General features: G+C 51.4%; 1 protein-coding gene across 1 annotated transcript in view; it reads left to right on the top strand.

Moving 5' to 3' along the window:
* LOC307075757 (transient receptor potential cation channel subfamily M member 7-like) overlaps positions 1–10,958 on the top strand; it is a gene marked incomplete at both ends in the record, with an annotated part of 11,397 nt that extends 439 nt beyond the window's left edge. The window contains 14 exons of the mRNA XM_079736449.1: positions 270–451; positions 782–914; positions 1,280–2,075; positions 2,136–2,502; positions 3,530–3,627; positions 4,276–4,372; positions 4,681–4,757; positions 5,914–5,960; positions 6,127–6,155; positions 6,721–6,774; positions 7,212–7,256; positions 7,773–7,838; positions 10,189–10,472; positions 10,872–10,958. Of these exons, the coding sequence (XP_079592575.1) occupies positions 270–451; positions 782–914; positions 1,280–2,075; positions 2,136–2,502; positions 3,530–3,627; positions 4,276–4,372; positions 4,681–4,757; positions 5,914–5,960; positions 6,127–6,155; positions 6,721–6,774; positions 7,212–7,256; positions 7,773–7,838; positions 10,189–10,472; positions 10,872–10,958 (2,362 nt within the window). The remainder of the gene's footprint in view (positions 1–269; positions 452–781; positions 915–1,279; positions 2,076–2,135; positions 2,503–3,529; positions 3,628–4,275; positions 4,373–4,680; positions 4,758–5,913; positions 5,961–6,126; positions 6,156–6,720; positions 6,775–7,211; positions 7,257–7,772; positions 7,839–10,188; positions 10,473–10,871) is intronic.
* Positions 10,959–11,138: the final 180 nt, after the last annotated feature.

Below are 11,138 nucleotides of genomic sequence, written 5' to 3' on the forward strand. Positions count from 1 at the left end.
TCCCCCAAACATGTTGTTTTGGTGACTCAATTTGATCGTTCTCTGGCCTCTCCGCAGATATTAGACAGATCTTGTTGTAAGGCCACTTTACGTTTGCTTGTTTAGACGATGCTTTACCCAGCATGCCCATCTATGGAAAATAACCTTTCAATCACATAGTTTTCAACGACCCACAAAACTGCTCCGTTTGATTTCCTAAAGACGAGTTGAGTTGGGCCTGTGATTAGGTGAGCCTCTCAACACGTCTCTGTGTGTCCTCCGTCCTGCAGCAACATCTACCTGCAGGTGAAGTCCATCTCCAACCTGGTGTGGAAGTACCAGCGCTACCACTTCATCATGGCCTACCATGAGAAGCCCGTCCTGCCGCCGCCCTTCATCCTGCTCTGCCACGTCTTCTCCCTCTTCTACTGCATGTGTCGCAAGAGGAAGAAGGAGAGCACCTACGGCCCCAGTAAGACTGCCCCGCCGCCCAGGAACAGGAAGTCAGAGAGAGCTCACTTCCTGTTACCACAGCGTTTCTATGCAACGCCGTGACCATCCCGTGCCGTTGCTAACGATGTGGTTACAGTGCTGCTCTGTACTGTTACGTTGCAAGAAAGTTATCATGGTTACCGTACTGTAGTTACAGTACAATATATTGTTAACATACTGTCCTGGATCAATACAATATGGTAACCATACTGTAGTCTTAAAACACCATATAGTTAGATAGATCCTTCTGTCCTGTGATGTTGACCCTTCTGCCTGTGATGTTGACCCTTCTGTCTGTGATGTCTCACAGAGCTGTTCCTCACCGAGGAGGACCAGAAGAAGCTGCATGATTTTGAGACGCAGTGTCTGGAGACCTACTTCCACGAGAAGGACGACGAGTTCCACTCGGGGAGTGAGGAGCGCATACGAATCACCTCCGACCGGTGAGCGGCGTCTGGGTTCTCCGTGGGACTCTGTTGGATTTTGGGGGTTTATTACATTTGGTCTAGAATGTGTTGCTTGCGATGTCCGTAATGTTCTCCAGTGACCAATGTTTCACCAGAGGTGGTGCTGTTCCTCTGGTTTGATTTCCCAGTGTTTTGACTCATTTACATTTATTTTCAGGGCGTTAAGCAGACGCTTTTATCCAAAGCGACTTACAATAAGTACATTTGTCAGAAGAAAGAGAAACAACAATAAATCGATGTCGGTCCAGTTAGGATTCATAGAACCAAGTACCAAGCTCTAATAATTGTTAGGACTCAGGTTTTCAAAGGTGCCAGCACTGACTCTGTTTCTGGTCCTGCAGCGTGGAGACCATGGGCATCCAGTTAAAGGAGGTGGGCAACAAGGTGAACTACATCAAGCGCTCGCTGCACACGCTGGACTCCCAGATCGGCCACCTCCAGGACCTGTCGGCGCTGACCGTGGACACGCTGAAGGCCCTGACCGCCCAGCGCGCCTCGGAGGCCAGCAAGGTGCACAACCAGATCAGCCGTGAGCTTAGCCTCTCCAAGAACGTGGGCCCCAGCCTGGGCCCCGGGGACGCGGGCCCCCAGTCCAAGCCCTCCGCACTGGCCAAGCGCAGCGTGGGGGCCTTCTTCGGCTCCCCCTTCGGCTCCTCCTACCCGCAGGCGGGGGGCAACCTGGCCGACTCCCTGTTCGGCCTGGGGGCAGGGGGGGGCGGGGTGCCGGACGCTGGCCGCAGGGCGGGGCTGGGCCATGGGCCGGACCCCGGCGCCCCCCTGGGGGGCGAGCGGAGGGGCTGGATGGGGCTGGGGAACCTGGCAGGCGTTGAGGCGGGTGTGTCCGGGGGCTTCCCGCCCCGGGCCCTGGCAGCGTCCCCCCCCGAGCTGCGGCACCGGGGGAACTCCTTCACCCAGAGGCAGCTGGGCCGTCCACAGGAGCCCGGCATCTCCGACTCCTCCGCCAGCCTGCCCAACGTGCCCTCCCCGGGGGCCCGCTTCTACGTCAGCAGCACCCCCTCCCAACCCAGTGGCTCCAGCCACCCGGAACTCACCCTGACCGGGCCCTACCGCCCCCCCCCCACCGACAGCACCGTGGTGGAGTTCGGGGCGTTCGTCGGTAAGTACGGCCAGGGGGAGGTGGAGAGGAAGGAGGACGACTGTGTGTGTGTGTACCCTACCGTTGTCGTGGTTTCCAAGGGTTCAAACTCTGGCCGAGCCGCGCGCTTGCCCACCTACTCTGAGTCGGAGGGGGAGTTCGGGGACGGGGGGAGGGTGGGGGGCGGGGGCTTCGTGAACGAGGCATTCTGCGACGACGAGGGCCATTCGCTAAGAGCCAGCCCGTCTAGCCGGCGGGTTAGAGTGGCTGACGCCCACGTGGTCGACATGGCGACCGACGAAAACACCCCGACGTCCTCGCACAGCGACGCTCGAGAAACGGCGCCCCCCGCGGCTCCAGCCCCTGAAGGGGAGCCCAGAAGACCCCAGAAAAAGAAGAGCAGAGAAGAGTGCGAGGCCCCCAGAAGGCACCAGAGCGTCCCGCCTGGACCGGCCCCCTGCAGCAGAGGTTTGGTTTGGAGGAGGTTCTGCCGTAGGAGCTCTTCCTGCATCTTTCCGTCCGTCCCTCGCCCGTCTGAGGCGAGCTGGTTCTGTCGGGGTCTTGGTTCTCTGCATGACGTGACTTTGAGAATGAGGGATCGGTCGGCTGTAGGTTACGGCCTTCAGTGATTGGTTGAGGATTGTGTTGAATGACAGGTGGAGGTGATGTACGTTTCCAAATGATTGAGATAAACTGTGGCCATCATCCGTTACAACATTCAGAGAATCCGTCTTTTCTGATTGCTTTAATGAAGTGTTCTACAGCATTCCTCCTGCTCACCAAAAGAAAGCGGCCGATGAACCCCCCTCCCCCCATGGTGCTCCTCTAGAGCTGATGAACCCCCACCATGGGGGTCCTCTAGAGCTGATGAACCCCCCCATGGTGTTTCTCTAGAGCTGAGCCTCGAGCAGCAGCAACGCAGGGTCTGAAGGAGTCCCGCATGCGTCCGTTTCCTCGCCTTGCTGGCGCTCGAGGCAGATCAGCCACTCTGACAGTTGACCAGCGAGAAATGTTTTAGGTTTGGTTTGGTTCTTCCTGATTTCGTTGGGATGACGGCAATAAAATAAATAATAGGAATCGGCGTCTCCCTGGAACGCGACGTTTGTGGAGCAAATTCTGAAACAATCAACCGTCCTCCTGTTTGGTGCTTGATGTGAAATGTACCGAGTGAGGCAGGCAGCATGATGAGCGCCTCTACAGGGAGTAATGAGTACTGCGCATCCAAACGCCACAAGGACATCCTGATTTACCCACTGTGATCAGGACAGGGTTCAGTGTTGGGCCGACACTCCATTGGGGCTGCACACAATATCTATGAGGATATTTATAGGAGTTAGAATTAGGAGAAGTTTAGATGAGTTCCATGTCAGGGTCCTGGTAGATCTTGACTGCCTTCAGGTAGTGAAGACTATGGTGGATCTGTCAGGCTAGAGGGGCCTGTCCTGGGGCCCTTTGGGGCGTAACGGCCATGCTGACTCGTGTTGTGCTCCTGCAGGACACAAGGACGCCGTGGAGCTTCAGTCCTCCTCGCCCAAAGACAGGCTGCCAGCGCCCAGCAGACAGCCCAGCCCGGGCGCCCGCAGCCGGCCGCAGGTGGGCCTCACACCAGACACCACTTAGCTTCATATGATCAAAATGGCTCTCCTCATCACCTAGCCATTGTTTACCTGAAATGACTACCTCTAAGTTAAATCACTAAATATGTACTGCTAAAGTTCCTTCTACGTTTAAGACCAACCATTGACTATTTGACCAAACATCCTAGAGTTAAACATAGCGACTGCCATCTCTACAACGAGGCTGTTGGCGTCTCATAACGAGCATGTCTCCTAACAAGCCTGTTGTGTCTCCTAACAAGCCTGTTGGTGTCTCCTAACGAGGCTGTTGGTGTCTCCTAACGAGGCTGTTGGTGTCTCCTAACGAGTCTGTTGGTGTCTCCTAACGAGGCTGTTGGTGTCTCCTAACGAGCCTGTTGGTGTCTCCTAACGGGCCTGTTGGTGTCTCCTAACGAGCCTGTTGGTGTCTCCTAACGAGGCTGTTGGTGTCTCCTAACGAGCCTGTTGGTGTCTCCTAACGGGCCTGTTGTTGTCTCCTAACGAGCCTGTTGGTGACTCCTAATGAGCCTGTCCCCTAACAAGCCTGTTGGTCGCTCCTGACTAGCCTGTCTCCTAACGGGCCTGTTGGTGTCTCCTAACGAGCCAGTCTGCTAACGGGCCTGTGTTTCCTCTCTCCGGGGTACAGGCTCCTTCTGAAGGCCGGCCCAACATGAGGACGGTCAACTCGTACGCTGGCTTCACAGAGTTCGACCAGGGGCCTCCGTTCCTCCACCCGGACTCCTGTAAGGCTCCCTGCTTCAGACTGGACTCACCCTTTTCTCCTTAAGAACATGAGAAACAGATACTATATATTCATTAGACTCAGTGGCGCACTCTCAGCTGCTGTAACTCATTCATTTTATGTCTATTATATATGATTAATTACTCAGTTCAACCCCCATTTAATCAGTGACATGGTCCTGAAGGAGGGCACTGACACCCATCTTCCACTGGCTCAGACCAAGACGAGCCGATGTGTAGTTTAGCGTGCTGCACCCCTGGATGTGATCGGGTTCTGATCAGCGCTCCTTGCTCTGTGGTCTGTCCTCAGCTCTCAGTAAGACGGAGAGGAGCAGAGTTTCAGCAGAAGACATCCTCCTCTACGATGAACCTCACGCCACAGTCACGGTTAGAGGGGGGGGAAGGGGACCCTACAGGCTTCGTTCTCCATGGGGACCCTACAGGTCTAGGTCTCCATGGGGACCCTACAGGTCTAGGTCTCCATGGGGACCCTACAGGCCTCGTTCTCCATGGGGACCCTACAGGTCTAGGTCTCCATGGGGACCCTACAGGTCTAGGTCTCCATGGGGACCCTACAGGCCTCGTTCTCCATGGGGACCCTACAGGCCTCGTTCTCCATGGGGACCCTACAGGTCTAGGTCTCCATGGGGACCCTACAGGCCTTGTTCTCCATGGGGACCCTACAGGTCTAGGTCTCCATGGGGACCCTACAGGCCTCGTTCTCCATGGGGACCCTACAGGTCTAGGTCTCCATGGGAACCCTACAGGTCTAGGTCTCCATGGGGACCCTACAGGCCTCGTTCTCCATGGGGACACTACAAGGTCTAAGTCTCACAGAACCACATCTAGATATGCTCCCTCCCATGGTGAACCTGGGCGGGCCTCAGCTGGTTACTTTTTGATCGTTCAGAAGTGTCACAGAGAGGGAGGGCCGTGATAGCGGTCGTCAACACGACAGTGTTTATCATGGATCACGAGCCGAGCTGATGGTACAACAGCCCTCCCTCTCCTGTGATACGGCCTCCATACGACACTTCAACAAGCGCCATTTATTGGTTTCGCAGTCATAAGCGCCAACAGATTAGGACTGGGTCGATTTCTTAATCTTTTATATGGCTCAGCAAACACCAGTAGTTCTGGGACTGGACTGTTGCCAACAGCATATAAACGTGTTCCTGCCAACAGCTTCTTTGTCATGGTCTATGACGTATCGTGTACATTTGTTGGTATGTTGTGTCGTGTACATTTATCTGTTTGTGTATTGTGTACGTTTATCGGTACGTTTTCATTTATTGGTAGTATGAGTATGACGCTGTGGACATTGCTTTAGTAGCGAGTGTGATGGCCATGAGTTAACAGCTTGATAATACAGCACAGTTAAAGTGCCAGTGCTGTGATACTCTAGATCAGCGCTCATGGGAGGCCTCTGGTCCAATCATCAGTCTTGCATCAGTTTGTAATGACCGCAGTACATTATACCGTAAAGCATACTACCTGGAGGTCCTGAGCATCCCATAATAAGCCCTTGTTCCACTGTCTGCAGCTGCACCAGGAGAGTCTGCAGGTGAAGTCTGCCCAGGCCAGCAGCCTGTAAGTATCAGATCAATACTTCACAAATATTTACCATCTCTATTATAATAACTGATATTTCTATACCTTGAATGTTTGAGTAAACCATTCAGCATATGGTGTTCAGTGGTTGGTTGTTGGTCTCAGAGTCTCAGCTGATTTCTGTTCTGCTCTTTGTCCTCTCCAGACGGGCCGGGGGCGAGGACGTACTGAACGGTAAAGACTGTTGTCTCTCTCGTCTCCTTCGTCAGGCTTTCTCTGGTCCATCTGTCTGTCACTAGTCTGGAGGCAGCCCTTTCACTCTCCTTTTGTCACTAGTCTGTAGGTCCTCTCACTCTCCCTGTGTCACTAGTCAGAAGGTCCTCTCACTCTCCCTGTGTGTCACAAGTCTGTAGGTCCTCTCACTTTCCCTGGGTCGCTAGTCTGTAGGTCCTCTCACTCTCTCTGTCTGTCACTAGTCTGTAGGTCCTCTCACTCTCCCTGGGTCACTAGTCTGTAGGTCCTCTCACTCTCCCTGTGTCACTAGTCTGTAGGTCCTCTCACTCTCTGTCTGTCACTAGTCTGTAGGTCCTCTCACTCTCTCTGTCTGTCACTAGTCTGTAGGTCCTCTCACTTTCCCTGGGTCACTAGTCTGTAGGTCCTCTCACTCTCCCTGTGTCACTAGTCTGTAGGTCCTCTCACTCTCTCTGTCTGTCACTAGTCTGTAGGTCCTCTCACTCTCTCTGTCTGTCACTAGTCTGTAGGTCCTCTCACTCTCCCTGTTCCCTGCTTGTGCTTCCAGCGGCAGCTTGTCTCTACACCTCCAGACATGCCCACCTGGGCCCCAGGAAGGACTGTAAGTACCTCCAGAGCGGGCGTTGTCAGACCCAACTCACGGTCCCTCTCAGACCACATCCGAGGTCTGCCTCGCCTGACTTCCACTCACGCACTTTTCCCACTACTCACTCCAGGCCAACAGGGGCAGTAATGCACCATTGCCGTTGGCTCAACGCCATAATAATGAAGATTTAGAAGTCTGCGCGTTAGTAAAGAAAATGGCGTTTTCATATTTCCAACTCCGCCCCCATCGTGTCTTTATATTCCGCAAGAGCGGTTTTGTATATTGGTCCACTGTTCTTAATATGAAGTTACAGGAAGCTACTGGTAGATATTGGTCAAGTGAACAACTTTATATTTAAACGTCTTTCAGTCACACTGATAAGCAGGGTTGTTGTGAAAGTTAAGTAAAATGAAGTAACTAAACTGTGATTAATTGTGATATCGATTTTTCAGCAATCAGCTCCCCCTTCAAGCCCATGGAGAGCTACCAGTACTCAGGTGAGCCTTCAGTCGCCTGCGCTGTGATGGAGACCTCTGGTTTGATTCTCATCTTTAAAAGCTGCCATCGTATAATGTTGGAGATATGAATGCAACTTTTCACAATTTCCATTTGAAATTTAAAACATCAAATAATGAATGTATCGGTTCTCATTTCTTAGTCCTTATTTTGGCACTTAAAAAAAGCATAATTTTACTAAACTGTAAAGTGGTCATGTGTGAGTGATACTCGTTCACAGCCCCGCACAGCAGAGAGCCTCGGTGTAGCTCCCTGTGTGTTGACCTGTGTGTTGACCTGTGTTGACCTGTGTGTTGACCTGTGTGTGGACCTGTGTGTTGACCTTTGTGTTGTGTGTGTGGACCTGTGTGTTGTGCGTGTTGGCCTGCGTGTTGTGTGTGTTGGCCTGTGTGTTGTGCGTGTTGACCTTGGTGTTTACCCGTGTGTTGACCTGTGTGTTGTGTGTTGGCCTGCGTGTTGTGTGTGTTGACCTGTGTGTTGTGTGTGTGTCTCCACAGCCGTGGAGCGGAATAACCTGATGAGGCTTTCGCAGAGTATTCCCTTCACCCCGGTGCCCCCTAGAGGTAAGACCTGGTACTGGGAGAGTATTCCCTTCACCCCGGTGCCCCCTAGAGGTAAGACCTGGTACTGGGAGAGTATTCCCTTCACCCCGGTGCCCACTAGAGGTAAGAGCTGGTACTGGGAGAATATTCCCTTCACCCCGGTGCCCCCTAGAGTTAAGAGCTGGTACTGGGAGAATATTCCCTTCACCCCGGTGCCCCCTAGAGGTAGGAGCTGGTATTGGGAGAGCAGAGAATTTCCCTAATAAGGTACTTGGTGTTACTGGGAAGTACTTGGTGGTACTGGGAGCAGTAACAATGTTACTTTTTTGGGTAACAAAGTAAAGTACCGCATTACATTTAAAATATTGGTAACTACACTACTTTACTAGACTATAGTAACGCGCTTTCCTGCGTTACCCAAGGCGTGTATGCCTGCGTGTAAAGTTCTGCTCTGTTGTGGTGCATGCATGCTTGCTGCCTGTGTGTCTGCAGCGCCTGCTTGCCTCGGCATGTTGCCATAGCGATCGATTTGAGTGACGTAGCTGCTTGTGCGAAGGAGTGTTCAAGTGTTGGAGTGCAGAAGCAGGTGACACAGAAAGACAGGCTGGTTGCAGGGTTCATTGTAGAAGACATGCTTCCCCTGTCGACTATTGAATCGCCCGGATTTAGAAAAATACTAGAAAAAACCCGCGACTCGCAAGCCAACATCCGACAGGAAGACATTTTCCCATTACCTGAACAAGTGTTATACCGACATGGAATCGAAGCTCAAAATAAATATAAAATAAATACTCGAGTCCTCCCTGGATCATGTGTCCGCAACCTCGGACATTTGGTCCGCCAACAACAAAAGTTACTTAGGAATGACGGTGCACTGGATAGACAGCATTACTTTAAAACTTGAGAAGGCTGCTCTTGCCTGCAAGAGGGTGAGAGGAAGACACACTTACAATGCCATAGCTTGCGAAATAGATCAGGTTCATTCACCCTTTGGAACACATAAAGTAACATCATGTGGCACCGCCGCTTAATTGCATTTCTGTTTTAATTGTATGGGATAAAGTGACCTTTTTATATTTTTCATTGACCACTTAATTTTTGTTCTCATGTTTCCCAAAGCCTGTGTTTTGAAACTTGTGTGTTGCTACTGATAGACCTCACCATAGCCTACTTAATCCTGTTGTTTGTGGATTTTACAGTGAGGCATTTCTTTGTGCAGACAGGGATATCGTTCTTTCATATGGTTTTATATGCTATTTTGTATAAATTTATACAATAAACACTAAGTGATGATAGGACTATGATGTTTGTCCATGTATCTGCAGTAAATTAAGAAACGGGAAAGTAAAGTAATAAGTAGTGAAGTTACTTTTCAAATGCAGTAACTAGTAAAGTAATCTCATTACAATTTACAGAAGTAACTAGTAATAAGTAACTAATTACTTTTTTGACTGGGAGGTACTGCGGTACTAGAACCAGAACCTTGTCATCTGGGTGTTGCTGTAGTTAGACGCCTGCCTTTGTTATCTTTAAATAGTGTGGTTGTTACCAGGCAACACATAGATCACGCTGTGGCCTTCCCTGACCCGGATGTGGGATTGTGTCCCGGGGCGATGTGCTGAATAACACAGAGGTTCAGGGAGGGCGGAGGGGGCAGGAGAACATTCTGTAGAACCACAGTGAGTCGCAGCCTGTAGTAACAGGTTCAGTGACTGGTTAAAGACACACCCTTATCCAACCAGTCAGACCAGTCCTGAAGGAGTTTGTGCTTACTCATCTTATCGCTATCCTTCCTGCTCTGGGTTACCGCCCGGTGATTAATGAAGTGTTATTTTACAAGGAAGGAATCATCATTAGTTTTCTTTCACTTTTGATAACTTTTCTTTTTATTTATCTTTATTTCCAAGTACAGAATGATACATCAAACATTAGCTTTGTTTTTTTTTCATCTCTTTACATGAATAAATCTTGAAATAGCCAACATATGAAAGGTAATCTATCTGGTGCTGATACCGGCCCTCTGCAGTGTGTGTCCCCTCAGGGTCGGGGTTAGGGTTAGCTAACCTCTCGCAATATCTCTCTCGCAATCTCTCTCTTGCAATCTCTCTCTTGCAATCTCTCTCTTGCAATCTCTCTCCTGCAATCTCTCTCTCTCTCTCTCGCAATCTCTCTCCCGCAATCTCACTCACTCAGTCACACTTCATAAACCAAACTTCATGTACCTGCAGCCTGTCAGCCAATGTTTCCAAGCAGCCCAGTGGGTCACACTGTTACCTTGCAGTTCTAGAGAAGTAGCTTTTAGCTAACCCTAACCCTAATCCTGAGCCATCAGGGTCGTGGTGGTGCTGACAGCAGCGGTGTGTGTCCCCAGGGGAGCCGGTGACGGTGTACCGGCTGGAGGAGAGCTCCCCCAACACCATCAACAACAGCATGTCCTCCTGGGCGCAGCGCGGCCTCTGTGCCAAGATCGAGTTCCTGAGCAAGGAGGAGATGGGCGGCGGCCTGCGGAGGGCGCTCAAGGTGCTGTGCACCTGGTCCGAGTACGACCTCCTCAAGCCCGGACACCTGTACATCGTCAAGTCCTTCCTGCCCGAGGTGGTGCAGACCTGGCAGAGCATCTACAAGGAGGAGACGGTGCTGCACCTCTGTCTCAGGGTAGGACACTCTCACTTCTCTCTCTCGCAATATCTCTCTCGCAATCTCTCTCTTGCAATCTCTCTCTTGCAATCTCTCTCCTGCAATCTCTCTCTCTCTCTCTCACAATCTCTCTCCCGCAATCTCACTCACTCAGTCACACTTCATAAACCAAACTTCATGTACCTGCAGCCTGTCAGCCAATGTTTCCAAGCAGCCCAGTGGGTCACACTGTTACCTTGCAGTTCTAGAGAAGTAGCTTTGAAACCCAGTTCCTGTCCTGTATGTATTTGCATCCGCTCCACTGGTTCCCATTCAGAGACCCATTGGCAGCCCTGCATCATAAAGAGGCCATCATAGGATCAGGTGGACATGTTAATCCTGCAGGGCGTGCTGACCCGTATCTTTCTTCCGCTGCAGGAGATCCAGCAGCAGCGAGCCGCTCAGAAGCTGACATTTGCCTTTAACCAAATCAGGCCGAAGACCATCCCGTACTCTCCCAGGTAGGGCCTCACTGGGCGTCACACGCAGCTCAGGAGCTAACATGGTTCACACTGAGGCCGTCTCGCTGCCTGGGCCCTCATGTTATGAAGAGGCTGGGTGGTTGGACTACAACATGTTTTATGTATTATATTTATTATTATTGGGATAAGCCACAGAAAGGTCCCTCATGTCCCCCTCCCCCCC

Source organism: Pollachius pollachius (genome assembly GCF_949987615.1).
Source record: "Pollachius pollachius genome assembly, chromosome: 5".
Lineage (NCBI taxonomy): Eukaryota > Metazoa > Chordata > Actinopteri > Gadiformes > Gadidae > Pollachius > Pollachius pollachius.